General features: G+C 40.6%; 1 protein-coding gene across 1 annotated transcript in view; it reads left to right on the top strand.

Annotated features, from left to right (window-relative positions):
• The window catches only part of cntn1b (contactin 1b), a 685547-nt gene extending 675549 nt beyond the window's left edge, over positions 1-9998 (top strand). Inside the window, exon 24 of the mRNA XM_048607547.1 lies at positions 9444-9998. Within this exon, the coding sequence (XP_048463504.1) occupies positions 9444-9526 (83 nt within the window). The 3' untranslated portion in view covers positions 9527-9998. The remainder of the gene's footprint in view (positions 1-9443) is intronic.
• Positions 9999-17647: the final 7649 nt, after the last annotated feature.

The following is a 17647-nucleotide window of genomic DNA, read 5'->3' on the forward strand; positions in this document are numbered from 1 at the left end:
AAGGGTCTAGGCCCGAAACGTCAGCTTTCCTGCTCCTATGATGCTGCTTGGCCTGCTGTGTTCATCCAGCTCTACACCTTGTTATCTCAGATTCTCCAGCATCTGCAGTTCCTACTATCCCTGTGGAACACTGCTGGTCACAGGCCTCCAGTCCAAAAAGCAACCCTGCACCATTACCCTCTGTCTCCAGCTGTTAAGCCCATTATGTATCCATGTGGCACCTTGAATCCCATTTGACCTAACTTTACTGATTAGTCTACCATGTGGAACCTTGTCAAAGGCTTTACTAAAATCCAAATAAACATTGTCTATTGCACTGCCATCCTCAAACGTTTTGGTAACTTCCTCAAAAAACTCAATCAAGTTTGAGAGACATGATTTTCCTCGCACAAAACCCATGCTGAATATCCCTGATCAGTTTTTGCCTCTCTAAATGTCCATAGATCCTATCTTTTATAATCAGCTCCAACAATTTACTCACAACTGAAGTCAGACTCACAGGTGCATAGTTCCCTGGTTTTTTCTTACAACCTTTCTTAAACAAAGGTACAACATTGGCCACACTCCAGTCAGCAAGCACCTCACCTGTAGTTATAGATGATGCAAATGTTTCTACAAGGGGGCTCATAATTTCCTCCCTGACTTCCTACAACGTTCTGGGATACATTAGATCAGGTCCCAGAGATTTATCCACCTTTATATTCTCTACGATCTCCCAAACTTCCTCTTCTGTAAGTGAACTGTTTCTAAAACATCAGAGTTCATTTCTCTGCATTCTCTCGACTCTATTTCTTTCTGAACAGTAAAAACTGAAATATTCATTTAGTATCTCTCCCATCTCTTGGGATTCAACATAAAGATGATGACTTGACCTTTAAGAGGCCCTACTCTCTCTCTAGTTACCCTCTTGCTTTTAATGTATTTGTAGAATCTCTTTGGGTTATCCTTAACCTTATCTGCCAATGCTGTCTTATCACCTGTATATTTATCCCTCAACTGCAAAGTATATTAGGCATGTGGAGTCTCTTGACCATTCATGCCCATTACATAAAGAATTTAACTCCCAACACAGTGGCACACAGTACCCAAAACCTGCAATTGCCTTTAGCTGCAAGTTTTTTTTCCTCTGTCTGTGGGAGATAATTTCAAAGGATCGCAACCCTGAGTCGATTAATAAAAATATGAATGTCAGTGCTGGATATGGTTAAAAATCTGATATTACATGACACTTAACATTGAAAATATGTCATCAACAATATATTAGATATATTGTGTCTAATTTAGGATTTTTGATACAGTACAATTTCAAGGAGAAAGTTGAGACCCGTGCACCACATTCAAAGTATCTCATATTTATTATGAATATTTATCTATAAAACATCAGCTTGCATTTATTTTACATGTGTTCTGCAGAAGTAGTCCCAAGGCACCGTATTAATGCATCACATATCTGTGTTGCCTCTTTGTCAAATTTATTGTGACGAATCTCTCTGTCCGCTTTTTTAATGATAGCCGTGATGTGAAGGCGCCAGTGTTTGAATGGGGTGGACAATGTGAGGAGCTGCACAATTCAAAGTTACAGTCCAACAGGTTTGTTTGAAATCACAAGTTTTCGGAGCACTGTGAAGGAGCAGCGCTGTGATAGCTTGTGATATCAGATAAACCTGTTGGACTATAACCTGGTGTTGTGTGACTTCTCACTTTTTTACTGGAAGCTACCCATGGAAACATTGTACTCCATCATTATATGTACCCCTCACTAAAGGCACTGCAACACCTAGTGGGCGGATGCATTAAATCATTCGGCACATTACGACGGCAGTTTCTGGATGAAGAAATGAATAATGCAAAACATCAAACGTGAAAATGGGAGTTCAGTTTGATCTCTGGCTCGTTTATCCTTAATTGCCACCCCAGAAATCCAAGCACTCTAATTACCACTGCTATGCTCTGTACATTTCCTGCCCTCCTCTCGTCACAAGGCGTGGTTCCCATTTTTATGTCAACGTTTAGCACAGCAAATGTTGAAAGGTTCTGAAGGAATGTCCCTGTGGAAGCAGGACTTGTGTAGCAGTCATTGCAAATTGCAGCCATCATGGCAGCGTAGCTTCACCATATTCCTCACTGCTCTATCCTCTGACATGCAAATCGGAGATTGTAAAGGATGTTTGCAAAGTTGCACATAACTTTGGGCCTTTCACCTTCAAAGGACAGTTGTACAGTGGGGATAAATAATGTGGATGGCTCTGTTAGTTAATGATACAAGTCTGGAAAAGAGGCACAACATTAGATCATAGGAAGAGAAGTAGGCGAATCAGCCCATCGAGCCTGCCCAACTATTCAATACGATGCTGGTTGATTGAACACTTCAATGCCTTCTGCCCCTCCATCCTCATAACTCTGTATGCCTCTGGTGATCAGAAATCTATCCATCTGCGCCTTGAATATACTCAAAAACTGAGCACCCACAGATCTGTGTGTGAGGGAATTCCAAAAGTTCACAATTCTCTGAATTTTTTTTTTATTCTTTCACAGGATGAGGGCGCCAGTGGCCAGGCAGTATTTATTGCCCATCCCTAATTGCCCAGAGGGCAGCTAAGAGTCAACCACATTGAAATAAAATCATTTCTCCTCATCTCAACCCTAAATGCCAACCTTTTATTTTTAAATTGTTCTCCCTGGTTCTAGGGAGAGGGGAGGCGATGGCCTAGTGATATTATCACTGGACTGTTAACGTTCTGGAGACCCGGGTTCGAATCCTGCCACTGCAGATGATGGAATTTGAATTCAATAAAATATCTGGAATTAAGAATCTAATGATAACCATTAATCTATTGTCAATTGTTGGGAAGAAAACCCATCTGGTTCACTAATGTTCTTTCGAGAAGGAAACTGCCATCCTTACCTGGTCTGGCCTACTGGTGATTCCAGATCCACAGCAATGTGGTTGACTCTTAACTGCCCTCTGGGCAATTAGAGATGGGCAATAAATGCTGCATAACAAGCGATGCCTTCATCCCATCAATGAATAAAGAAAAAACAATTCCCCAACCATGAATCATTGAAGTCTTCTCATCAAAGAAGAGAAAACTGGTAAGCAGTATGATGCAGATGTCTGAATTAATGGTGGAGAAAGCATTGTGTTAATTAATGCAAACCTGTTGTTTAACATAAGTTCAGAGAACATGAGTACAACTTCAGCAAGTGTCTTCAAGAGTCCAGGGGTTGAATAAATTGTGCACCTTTTGCTGCAGATAAGTTGAAATGTTGAAATAACTCAGCAGTAGATGTTTTGGCACTTAACTCATGTAAACAACTGGGTCGATCTCTCATGGGAGCAAGATTGATGTCTCTTAGAGCGGGGATAGACATGGTTCACTTTCTCACTGATGAGATCTCGGTGGGATCACAGATTTAATAGAGCCCACTGTTGGAATTGTGCTGATTCTAATGTTGAACTTGTATCCAAGAGGTTTTTGTTTACTTGTCAAACGTTTCCATGAGTTGAAGAGAAAATTTCAGGAGCTTTAAATCTCAGGATTTAACCACATTGTGATAAGGAATGGATTGATCAGTTAAATAGCCGAATCTCATTGTACACTTTTTTTACATACAATGTTCTATTAAGTGATGGCCACGTGCTCATTCTGTTCTGAGAGAAGTTAAGGAAGGTAAGATTGCCGAAGGTTCAGACATATCTGACATATTTTCCTTGAACTACATTCGTTGCTTCACTCACCACTGCCTTGTGCTGTTGTCTGAGAAGGAGTTGATTTTCATTCGCTTCTGCACGATACCAGCCACGAAAAGTACTCTGCAAATACCTTTTGTAATTTGCTTAAATGATATGTGAAGAAAGCAGGAGTTCATTTGCTTTGGCTGACTATTTCACCTGGCAGCACCACATCAACTTCATTACTCACTAATTCACAACAACTATGTACCTCTGGCATTTCACATCATCAATCATTAGCGAGTCAAAACAAAATGAAAATTACATTGTCAAGACCAGAGAAGGAGACATTCTTTAGTGAAGCCATTTCCTCTTGACGTACAGGCTGAGCTTTGAGATAAGCACTTGTGCAGGTGTAATGAGAAGACGTTGATTTCGTACTTAAATTTATTTCTGAGAAAAAGTCCAATAATGTCTAGCAAATGCGCAGACTGTTCCTTTATGATGGGTAATTGTGAGTATCTTTGGGCTGTGGCTAAACAACCACTGTTCACTTATTCATCTTGAACGTGCCAAATGTTCAAAGAGGAAGGTGGTTTCTTATTAAAATTGTTCCAGTCACTGCCTTTGTTATTCACACCGAACACACAGACGTCAGGCGCATCACTGAGATTATACCATCTACAAATGGCTGAGTGTTTATCAAGAATGCATTTTCCCACTGCTTTTCTTTGTCCTGCAAATAATTCAGCAGCAAATTCTTCTGGTCTGCCCAAGGGTTCCAGCTGTCACATTAGCACTTGCAGCCTATCCTTGCCTTTCTTTCCTGATGCCACAGTGAGATGCTCAAGACACATCCCTGAGATTAAAGATTGAGTTGTTTGTCATGCTTGTTTGCATTCCTTCAGACCTTCAGTGAACCTGCACAGTGCAATTGAGAAAAAATGCGTACGCTGTTCAGTTACTGGGGTGAAAGAAGCCTAAAGCATTGTGGCTGGAGCTGCAGAGATGTTTGTGGCCAATCATTGTTTTAGCTGGTCTATTCTAACACTTAAAATGCCAGATTAGTACAGCAATAGATTATTGTTGCTATGAAACTACATTTATTTTTTATTGTCAAGGAACTACCTACAGTGAATAAGCCTTTTTCCATATTTATCTATTTGACGTTTTTCTAGTTCAAGGTACATTCTATTGGAAACAAATGTAATGGGTGAGTAATGGTGAAAAATAGTGCCAATGCTCACTGTTGTTGGACCATCACAGAAATATTGTGTAAATGATATTAGATGAGAAAAGAAAGCTGAACCAAAATCAAACAAGAGAAAGGATGCGAAATGGGAGCAGATGTTGCGATTTGAAGTTAAATCCAGAGGCCTTGAGAGGTCATGGTAAACCCTTGTATTACTTTTGACGCAGTGTTATTAATTTTTTTTGCCATTTCTGGGTGACCACACTTCAGAACAACTCAGGTGACCCTGAGCTTGCAATTGCCTGTCAGTTTCATTCTCCATCTTGCTCCAACTCTGACCTTTCTGTCCTTGGCCTGCTCCACTGTTCCGCTGAAGCTTAGTGCAAATTCGACGAACAGCACCTCATCATTCGATTTAGCTCTTTTGAGTCCTCTGGATTTAACACTGAGTTTAACTTCAAATAGTAACGGCTGCTCCATTTTGCATCCTTTCTCTTGGCTGGTTTCAGCTTGTCTCTTTTTTTCTTGTTTTGCTTTTGAGCAGTAGCTGTTTGTCATCCTGCCATTCGCAACTCATCTGGACCTTTTGTTTTCTGAAGAAGGGTCTAGGCCCGAAACGTCAGCTTTCCTGCTCCTCTGATGCTGCTTGGCCTGCTGTGTTCATCCAGCTCTACACCTTGTTATCTCAGGTTCTCCAGCATCTACAGTTCCTACTATCTCTGGACCTTTTGTTTCTTTACTTCTCCCATGGACACTCCCCTTGGTCCTTGCATCGCAGAATCTTTTGTCATTTATTCTCACCCGCCTTCTCCCCTAAGACCAGACATTGAGGTTTTCTTCCTCTTTTCACTCTAACCTATCCATTTCCACTTGTTTAGAATCATTCCTACTCTTTTACAGTCATGAGGAAGGACTATTGACCAAAAACGGTGTGCTTGTTTTGACACAGATGCAACCTGCCCTGCTGAGCATTTGCAGCACGTTCTGTTTCCTTATTTCAGACCTCTACTCCATACGGTATTTTGAGGGTGTTTTGCAATCTTTAGCTTTCTGCCTGACATGTCAGTGTTTGACAGTCACACTGATTGCCAGAACCGAAAAGAATTCCATCCTTCTTGATGCGTAGTTTATGTCAGTTGGGACTTGTATTGCAAACTAAAATTAGAATCAAGAGTGGAATTGAATTCTGAATAACATAACTTCTGTGGGGAATTTGTTACCTTTTCTTTCAGGTTTCTTTTGCAAAACTGGTCATTTATGCATTAAACTGCAGCAAGCAAGTCAGACTTTTCTCAATGCTGTCCTTGTTCTTCCAATCTGTCACTTGCCAAGAGAAATATAAGTTAACAATGCTGTGCATTTGAGAGAAACACAATGGCAGTTTTCATTGGAAACACCAGTCCTAATAGAACAAACTCAATGTCCTGTCAAACCCAGTCCAAGGACATTTTATCAGCCCTGCAGGCTCTCACTGATGCAACTGAATGGGTATCACGTTTTCAATGACAGGAAGCACCTAAAGCTGAGACCTTTGGAAAGGACAGAAATTCATGCCACTCAGGAACACCCCGACCCCTCTATTGCTTTGGGAAAAGCAAAAACCAAATTCTTTCCAATCTGTCTTTGTTGAATGTAAAATTGCCCTGAGAGGCCAAATCCCCAAAATCTGGAAGTATCTTATTTTGAAGATGAACAGAAAATTCATCAAGACAAGTACCAAAAAAAAGACCCATCTAGCTCATTTTTCCTTGAAAACCCCACCACTTCATTTGCTGCTGGAGCAAAATTTTTGCACCTCTTTTACTTCACCAGGAAACTATTTCAAGAATTCCAAGTGGAGGCTTATATTCTCTGGAGGTTAGAGAAATAGGAGATGACCTGATTTAACGTGTAAGGTACTGAAACGGGTTGATGGAGTCAACACTGAAAGGTTATAACAGGGGAAGACAGAACATGGGGGCACAGTCTCAGGATGAGCTGTCAGTTGAGCAAAAGTTACTTCATGCGAAGTGTTGCAAATTATTGGAAACCTCTACCTTAGGTGGTTGCCAGTGCTCCACCATTTTTTAAGGTTGACATAGATTTTTGGTGTCTCAGGAAACTGTGCGATGTAGGGACTTAGCGTGAAAGTGAAGTTGAGGCAGAAGATCAGCCATGATTGTATAGGATGACAGAGCAGGATTGAGGCACCATATAATCCATCCCTACTCCTGTTTGTGTAATACGCTGATCATGATCACCCTGTGATGAAATTGCTTCCAATGTTAGACCCAAATTCATCTTTTATCAATTAGTGCCTATACTCCCCTGCTCCATTGTGAATCTTCAAATTGAAGTTATGTTCACAATTCAAATCAAAATTTGGAACACCATTGGAACAAGAAACGTGGCACAGACAATAACTGGAACAAGTATCTGCATCAAACCCTGTATTCTGACAAAATAGCCTCTTTGGAGTGCACACTCCGTCATTTTGTTATCTCCACAGAAGCCATCATTGGCCCAGTGTTCAGGATTTATCTGATGCGGGCTTCTTGGAAATGGCGGAATATGAAAACCCTTAACACACCAATGTACTTTCGCACATATTAACTCAGAGTATCCAACCAAAGAACCACGTTTGCCAAAACATGTGACAGCTCTGTCCCTTCAACTCAATGCCTTCCATTAATGCAGAGGGCTTAGAGACTCATCCTGATGAATGGAGTCACAGATTTCACAATTAGTTGATCATTATTGGGTCATAACAATAATACTATTGTGATCCATATCCAAGGAACTTTGTGATTTTTTCCAGAATGAGTCAACTTGTCCATTTAATATTTTTTAACCACCTGTCTGACGTAGCACCAGGGAGTATTTTGATTGGTCTTGGAAAGGATAGAGCTCGGATTCTGCACCTGGAGAAAATGATTTGATAGTGTGGAACTGCTATGGAACCGGAATAGTGCTGAAATGGGCGTGCTACTGAATCTCTTTGTCTAAGACAGCTTTCAAAGTAAACACAGCCAAGAGGACAAATCTGCCTCCAAAACACCTCCCGTAGCCCTCAAAAACAGAAACATAGGGGCAACTTGTCTGGAATTTGTAATCCACATTCCAAGTCTGCCTGGCATATGGCTTTACCCATCCCCGACAACTCTATGATGAATTGAAAGTGCAAGTGCAGAATAAACAGTGTAAGGTTTAAGTGGAGGATTAGCAGTGATTGAGTCTCAAAGGTAGGATCTGTGAGGGACTGCTGCGCTGCCAGTGACCAGAAACTGAACTCGATTGGCATATAAATACCGTGGCTACAATTGCAAGTCAGAGGTTGGTCATTCTTCAGTGAGTGTCTCCGTTCCTGACTCTCCAAAGCTTGTCCATTGTTTACAAGGCACAAGTGAGGAGAGTGAAGGAATACCATCCATTTGCCTCGATGAGAGCAGCTGCAACAACGCTCAGAAGTCTTAACACCATTCAAAACAATGCTGTCACCCCATGCACTAACTTCAGCATTCACTGCCTAGCATCAGCAGAAATTGGCTACAGTGTGTCGATGTACAAAATGCACTTCAGTAAGGCTCCTTCGACCACCTTCCAAACCCACGATCTGTCCTGCCGAGAAGGATAAGGGCAGCAGACACATGGGTAATATCATCACCTGCAAGTTCCCTTCTGCATCCTGACTTGGGACTAGCCTTCATTGTCACTGCATTGAAATACTGGAGCTGCATCACAGCACAGTGGGAGCACCTTCAAGAAGATGGTTTACCATCGACTTCTCAAGGACAATTAAGATGAACCATGAATCCTGACTACATGCGCACTATTTGCCAGACTCGACTGTTCACATTTTCTTCTGGCCATTTTCTCATCTTTTAAGATAAACAGACTTGTCCCTCTACTTCATTCAACTTCACCCTCCCCTAACCAGCAGCAAGCTCCACCAACACCGCCTCCCAGCCGCATGCTTATTGGCCTGGAACCAGCCCTTGACTTTAAAACTCTCATTCTCGTTTCAATAAACCTTCATAATCTAACCCCTTCCTAACTGAATTCAGGACCATGAACAGAGTGAATTGTCTGAACTGGAGCAAATGAATGCTATCTCCTGTCTGGAAGAAGTCTTATTAGGCTGGTGCATTCTTTGAAGCTGATGGAATGGGTGGTATGTGTTTTTCTAAGCCAGGTGTATGACCCCTGCACGTTCTCTGATGACAGTCATGTTGGTCCTGTGAGCACTGGAACCTACCTAACAATGGCTAGATCACATTGTGCATTTCAGATCCTTCAGTTCAATAAAACCTATCTGCTTTTCAATTCTATTTCTGTGTTAGCTCATAGGCAGCTCATTTCAGAGTTTGGAGACATTGAAACTCAGGTCCATATACTACTGAGAGATTGAATACACATTCCAAAATGACTTCCTTTATCATTTATTCTCGACTAGAACTTGGGCCTTTGAACCAGATAATGTGTGGCATCATTAAGTGTGATTGACAGAAAGAGCAAAGTTTTTCAAAAATAAAAAGCTACTAGTGTCTGATGTTTGAAACATTTCTTTTTTCCTTACCAGTTCTTTTTTTTAACCTCCAGGTTCAGGAGTCAATGCGCAGGTCTCCTACATCTTGCTCAGTTTCGGCCTGATCTTTGGTGCCATCAGCTGCCTGGAGCTGTGATTGTAACCAACATTATCTTATCTTCACATCAGTAAGGAGCTCTCCGTGAGGTGACTGAATCGTCTCAAGCCTGTAAGGACCTTGGCTCGCTGCAGACATCTCTGGTACCATCAAAAGCCAAATATAATATGAATTTGAAAGACTTTATTGAATACTTCAAGAAGACAGAAGGCATCAGGAACTCACCCTCCCTTTTCCCCCTCCCTTCTGACCCAACCCCTCCCTCAAACCCAAACCCCACACAATACCAAGTAAACATAACATTGGAAGTGATTCAAAGGAATTCTTTTGACTTGTTCCAATATGCCTTATATAAACACTCACACTGATCTAGGGCAGTTGCATGATGTGATCTAATGGTGCAAGTTACCAGTGACAAAATACCATAGCTTAGAGTTTGAAGGAAAGAATTTAAATCACCACACATAGGTGCTCTAACATTTAACAAAAAACCTGTTAAGTGTGCTAGACAATGAATGCATTGGTTGTGTAAACGTGAGTACAAGGTTAACCTTGTCTTATACCATGTGTCTGTATGCTGCACTGTTCCTCAGAGTTGGCCGCAGCCGTTCTCCCATGAATAAGAACATTCTTTACAGAGAAACAGTCATAACAAATAAAATGCAACTTTTATTTGCAGTCTTATGGATATTGGACCAGATTTTCTGTCAGAGAAGTGCACACTCTAGGTGCTTGACATCAACTGCACATTTTAGTAACCTGAATATGCATGCTGGCACGAAGACACCTTTCAGCCTCAATTCTCAGGTTGCTTCTGATCTGAAGCAGCGACTGTCGTTGGAAAATACCTGAAATAATCACGAAATTGTTTGACTTTTTAAATATAGCTCTTAAAGTAACAGTAAACGATAAGTCTTAAAATGTTTTCTGTTCGTAGCTTCCTGTTAAAAAAAAATCTTGGCACTTCCAAATTTTTCATCAGTTACATCGGGGAGTCCTGGTCCTCCTCCAATGAACAGCTGGTTATCTCATTGCTGTTTGTGGGCTCTCTCTTTGTGCAAACTAACTCGATAAGTTTGCTTTTCATAAAAATCTTACCTTTTGAGGAAGTGAGGTTCTAAATTTGTTATCTAGCGTCCCAACCGAGCCACCCTGTCCACATTCTCCCCAAGCCCCAGTCTGAAATTAACCAGCCTTTTATCTCTGTTGTTTGAGGGAACCTGGTGTGCACAAACTCTTTGCTGTAGCCTACTTAGCTACTGAAAAGTGGCCAGTGCGGTTAACACTAATTGATTGTACATGAGTTTATTTTGGGACTGTTTTGAGAGAAGTGAGAAAACCCAGGAAACGTCAAGTGTTTTCTCAAATTTGAGGAACCTGGCAAGACTGAAATACATTCTGGATATTGGATGAAAAATTTTGCAGGTCAAAAAAAAAAATCAGAGGATTGGGAGGCAGGGGGGTGCAGGACTGTAAAAAGTTGTAGGATTGGGAGACAGGGATGTGATCTTTCTTCTCCTATTGAAAGTCTTATTCATGGATTCTTTGTTTGCAGAGATGTGAAATATTTGGCTAGTGACTTGCTACAAATCAACTGATTCAGTGCCTTTTTAAAAAACTTGTAATTCAGCCAACTTATTTGGTTTCTTCCTCTTACTTTCATTTGAAATGATTACAAGCTGAAATTTCTCTTCAGTTAACTTCCCTTTCATCATTTTCCCTGTACTTTTCCTCCTCATCAGATCAGACTGAGACACTATAAATGATCCCTGTTTGGGTCCGACCCATTCTCCAGTGCAAGTGAATACTCATGTGTGGACTGTTATTATCCCTGTCCAGTCTGACAACTTTAAAGCAAGATTTTAAATCAAGATTCATGAAGGGATGACACAAAAAGATTTTAAGACTCATACTGTAACAATGAAACTAAAAGTACTGCTGACGGAACATTTTTTTAAGCAACATATACTTAAAGCAGCTGAGAAACCCATTTTTACAAGCATACCTTACAGTATCTCATTTGTAGTCATTCGACTTTCCAAGACAATTCCAAAGAACTCCTGAGGGTTTATAACTGTTCTTTTCCTCTGTCAGCCTTGGAATTGACTTTGAGTGAGAACTCCCTGCCTCCGCACCGGCCCCGCCAAACCAGCAATCCCGGATACCTCCCACTTTTTTCTGCACATAAACTGACGTTTTCCCAGCCACCATCAGTTCTGAGGAAGGGTCACCAGACCCGAAACATTAACTCTGTATTTTTCCTTCACTGACGCTGCCAGACCTGCTGAGCTTTTCCAGCAATTTCTGTTTTGTTTCCTGATTTACAGCATCTGCAGTTCTTTCATTTTTTTATCCCGGATATCCTCCCTTTACCTCCAGCAAGATAAATCTTTTCTTATTTCCGATTCTCGTGAATTTGGTATTGTCATTGTGAATCAAAGTCCCCCCTCGCAAAACATAACAATCCTACACCTGCTCGCCACAAAAACAACCTTTAATCTTTACAGCCAAATCACCCATGCGTGTTGTTCTTCATAATTCAGAATATTTTCATTTTATCCTAAATCGTAGAGCTGCAGGTCCACAGACATAATCTGAAAAAGCTCATGTTTTAATAGGGCACTTCCACACAGATTCATTTCAATTCTTGGCAGCAGGGCAAGTTCAGACAGAGAATTCACAATCTCTCTCAGTTATTTTTAGATAGTGGCTCTTAAACTGCGATGTACAAACAGTGTCTCGCCCAGGTTACTCAATCACGTGCCAGTGAGCCCATAGTCCACTTAGAAGCAATTGCATTTTTTCTCCATATAGTCCTGTTAAGCAAACAGGTTTGGGAGAACAATACTGGGGTACTAGTCTTTCATTTCTGACCTGGTTCTGTCAAGAATTATCCAATTTGTTCTGGTCCCCTGCTTTTTGACTGTGGCCCTGCAGATTTCTCCTTTCAGTTATTTATATTCTTTTTTGAAGGATATTATTGAAATAACTTCCACCAAACTTTCAGGCAGTGCATTCCTGGTCACATCAACTTGTTGCAATAAAAAAAAAACTTCTCATGGCTTCCACCATCCCGAAGTTTTTTTTTGCCTTCATCTGTCTTCTGAGTCAGGTACTTAGAGAAATAATGAATTCTACATCTCAAATGTGGCCCAAATTTATCAGGACAGAAGGAAATATATCCTAACAGTGTCATGAACTTAGAAAATCTATGATTCATGTGGAATGGACCATTAGAGACCAACTGTACCTTGCTGATAATATAGTTCTTTATTCTTTCAAGAAATAATAGCTATTGCTTTCAAGGCCAACTCCTGATGCCCATCCCTAATTGGCCTTGAACTGAGCGACTTGCAAGAACATTTCAGAGGAGAGCCAAGCCAACTACATGGCTATGGGTCTGGAGTCACGCAGACCAGACAATAATGGCAAATCCCCCTTCCCTTTAAGGACAGTCATGAACCAGATGGGTTTTTCTGACAATCAACAATGGTCACCATCACTGAAGTTAATTTCAGATATTTTAGCTTCTTTGGTGGGATTTGAACCTGTGGGTCCTGAGTCTCTGCATATAGTGACATTACTGCTTTGTAGTCACCTTCTCACTTCCAAATTGGGACCAGAATGACTGGCATGTTTACTCCAAGTGTTTTTTTTTCTCTTTGGGTTATTTACCCATCTGGACAGGGCTGGGTGATTTATTAAGAACTCGCATCTGGGTATGTTTGGTTGAATGGAATGGCTACCAAAAGAAAGGGAACATTTGAGTGAGACGGTGAGCAGGTTTTCCACCGAGCATATTCATGCAAACTTCCCACAATTATTTACGGTGCAACTGGAAGAATTAAGCCCCATTGTCACAGAAGTCAAGAGCACAGGAAAAGATCCTTTGGCCCATCCAGTACGCATCAGTCAAAAACAACCACCTAATTATTCAAATCCCATTTTCCAGCACATTGGCCCTGAAGCCTGTATGGTTTGGTTAGAGTCTATTTCTTACCCATATAGAATATATTTTTCATTCAAATTATGAAAAAAAAACTATGGAAAAGTAAAATTACATTAAAATGATGGGAAATTATTTCAATTAAACCGCAAAAAAGAATAAAGATCAGTACAGTACAGGAACAGGTCTTTCAGCCGACCAAGATTGCACCAACACATGATGCCTTTCTAAATGTAAAAACCTTTGTCTGTACGCAGTCTATGTCCCTATATTGTCTGCCTATTCGTGCCTCTTAATATTTGATATTGTATCTGCATTTACCATCTCCTCTGGCAGGCCATTCCACGCATTTACCACCCTCTGTGTAAAAAAAAACCTGCCTCTCACATCACCTTTAAACTTTTCCCCTTTTACCTTGAACCTGTGTCCCCCAGTAAGTAACATTTCTATCCTGGGAAAAAGTTTCCAACTGTCCCTTCTATCCATGCATTTCATATTGTGTAAATTTCTATCAGGTCGCCACCTCATCTTTCAATATTCAAGTGAAAACAAACCAAGGTTCTCTAAACTCTCCTCTTGGCTAATAACCTCCAAACCTGGCAACATCCTAGTAAACTATTTCTGAACACTGTCCAAAGCCTCCACATTTCTGATAGTGTGGTAACATGAACTGGACACAGTATTCCAAATGTGACCCAACTAAAGTTCGAGATAAGTGCAACGTGACTTACCAGTTTGTATACTGTATTCCCTGAATGATGAAGGCAAGCATGGAATACACCTTCTTGAACACCTTATCCACTTGTGTTGCCACTTTAAGGGAAATGTGGACCTGTATGTCTAGATCCCTCTGTATGTTAATGCTATTAATGGATCTGCCATTTACACTCTACTTCCCTCCTGCAATGGACCCCCCAAAATACATCACCAGATTAAACTCCATCTGCCATTTCTCTACCCTAGTGCCCAGCCTATTTCTATGCTGCTGTATCCTCTGTCAGTTCTTCTCACTAACTGCAGTTCCCCTAATCTTGATGTCATCTGCAAACTTACTAATCAGCCACCTACAGTCTCCTCCAAATGATTTATATACATTGAAAACAACAGAGGTTCCAGCACTGATCGCTGCCGGACAGTTCACAAATCTCCAATCTGAAAAAGACCCTTTCACCGCTACACCTTCTTCTATGACCAAGCCTGTTCTGTATCCATCTTAACAGCTCACTGCGGATCCCATGTGACTTCACCTTTTATATCTACTTGCCACGGGGACCTTGTGAAAGGCCTTTCCAAGACCATACAGATAACATCTACCACCCTGCCCTCATCAATCATCTTTATCATTTGCTCAAAAAAACTTAAACAAGTCTACGAGACACACATTATCATGCTTCCTGTAGTGATGTAAGGAGGTCAGCCAGGTGGACTTAATAGAATTTGAGTTTGCTGATTGGGCCTGTTAATCTGGTCCAATCAGGGAGCCCTGGCAGACAGATAGAAACAGGTGTGTCAGAGGTTCTGTTCATTCCGATAGCTGGCTCTGAGGGAGCCAGATAAAAATAAAATACATCCCACATGTAAATAAAAGGTGAATTGGTGACGGGATACTGGCTTCTTTGGGGCTATTTCACTTGCCTGTTGCTTTTTTAATTGTTAGTAAATCCTGCCCCTGTGAATTTTCTCCAATTTTCTTATCACTGATGTAAGGCTCACTGGTCTTTGATTATCCCTGTTGCCCTTCTTAAACAAAGGAACAATTTTGGCTATTCTCCAGTGCTCTGGGACCTCTCCTATGACTAAAGAGGATACGCAGGTTTCGTACAAGGCCCAGCAATTTCCTCACCTGCCTCCCTCAACATTCTGAGGTATATCCAATCAGGTTCTGGGGATTTGTCTACCTTCATGCATTTCAAAACATCCCAACATGCCTTTTTCTTTCTTGACATGTCCTAGAAAATCAATGTACCATGGCACCCGTCAAGACTCACCATCCACCATGTCCTTCCTGCATACAAAGATCGCAAATGTCTATAAAGACGTGAAATTATCTGAAGTAGTAGCGTTGATTTGGGAACAATATATTTTTCACTGAGAATTGCGGTGAGTGCAGTAGTGTCTGAATACCAGCATGTTCTGAACAAACCTTTGCAGTTCTTACGTATTTTAAATGCCACCACAGACAAACTGCAGTTATGTCACGCACCAATAGTCAGACATGACCTTCACGTGGTGTAGAAGGTGCTGCAGCAGCTGCCAAAATGCCTGAAAATAGCTAACGCTTTTGTTTTGACTGTCTGTAGTGTTACATGTTGGTGCAGTGTGAGGAATATAAAGTCCATTTATGATTCACTTGTCAATTAAGATTGAATGTGTGACTGTTACAGGTAACGCAAATGGTGTTGAATCAGCGGGTTAAAATATTAGTGCAATGTCATGCTTTAAAACAAAGTAATAGCTTTTGAATGAAAACTTAGCACAATCTTGCTCGATAGGGTTAGAATTCTCTCTTAGATTTCATGCTGTCTCCAAGCTTCGTTAGTAATAAAGGGTGCAGAACTGGCAACTGTGATCTGTTATATGTGATCTCAATAGTTTTATTATCTCTGGATTTTTTGCACTGTCATTTTTAATATGAATTAAATGACTTATTCTGATTTCAGTCACTCCATAGACCTGTCTACCTTGATTTGCTTTCTGAAGACTTGTTCATCAGATTTGGTATTTGTGCACCTTTGCTCCAAGCTTTTTATTATTGAATTCATTTGTTACGACTGATCTCTGAACATACAAATAAATCAAAAGGGTTTTGTCAAAGTTACATCTTTCCCTCTTGGTTTCCTGGTCAGTTCGGATAGTTGATTGCAATTGTGCCCCATCTTTATAATACAACTTGCTTTTCTTTCCCCATTTTTATTGATTAAATTGGTCAAGCTCACAATGTAAAATGCGTTCTGGTTGACTGTAGGATACTAACATGGTGCATTCATCCGAGATATTCTGTCAACAGATTTAGTGGACAATGCTAACTTTTTCAAATTATGACCCCATAATGCGATGTGCCCTGTTGTCCCAATACCATGTAAAATTACTCCACAAGGGAGTTACAGGTGAACATCATTCAGTTGTTATCTCACAGGTTTATGCCTTTGCAAAATTAACACGTAAGGCAGTTAACCTGTTCGGTGTTGAGGCAAAATTATCCCACAGTCTAATTTGAATACTATTCTTGCTTTTACCTCTGTTGAGACTTCCTCCCCAAATCTTTTCATGATACCTGATGAAGCTCCCAAAATGCACAAATGTCTTTATTTGTTGAAATCAAAGATATTCAGACCAAAATTGAGGTGTGACATTGTGCATTGGATTAAACTGCAATGCAAAAAATACGTTCTTTCTACACCCTCTTTTATTCAGCTGAGTGCTACAGTTCATCTCACAACCCGGGAGCAATGACTGCCTTTTTGTTATCAACTAATGTACAGTTTTTTTGAGATCATTATTTCATACAGGTATTGTAGATTAAGTAAGCATTAGCTCTCTGCTGATTTCTCAAACCTGTTCTGGTATTAATCTAACTACTGGTACTGGTGTGTAACCGCTATTCTCAATTAAAGTTTATATAGACAGAAAACACTGGCTATTGTTTTTGTGAATAATGCAGCCCATTTGGCGAACTTTTCTTGTGTGACATTCTTATAATTTTTGATCAGCCACCTTTCTTGTGGGACTTTAGCTGTGAAACCGTGGCAGTTTGACACTTGTACACTGTACTATCAGGAGTACAAATGGAAATAAACACAGATCCCTAATGGCAATGAGAAATCCATGTCTTCAGCTGTCTTTGAAATCTTGAGAGAATTTAACAATGACCAGCAGAAGTAACCAAAACCAGACCTCCATTTTATTGGTCTTTCAACAACGGTGTTCCTATAGGTCATGGAATTTCATCTGCACACATATTCATGGCAAGCAACACTGTAGGAAATAATATATATTATATATGTTCTGGAAGTCACTAGTCAGCTTCACACACCAATTAGCGTATGAACAGAACAAAAACAAAGTTGCTGGAAAAGCTCAGCAGGTCTGGCAGCATCTGTGAAGGAGCAAACAGAGTTAACGTTTCAGGTCCAGTGACCCTTCCTCAGAAGTGTTGTTCTGAAGAAGAACGTTAACTCTGTTTTCTCCTTCACAGATGCTGCCAGACCTGCTGA

Source organism: Rhincodon typus, chromosome 18 (genome assembly GCF_021869965.1).
Source record: "Rhincodon typus isolate 14 chromosome 18, sRhiTyp1.1, whole genome shotgun sequence".
In the NCBI taxonomy this organism is placed as follows: domain Eukaryota; kingdom Metazoa; phylum Chordata; class Chondrichthyes; order Orectolobiformes; family Rhincodontidae; genus Rhincodon; species Rhincodon typus.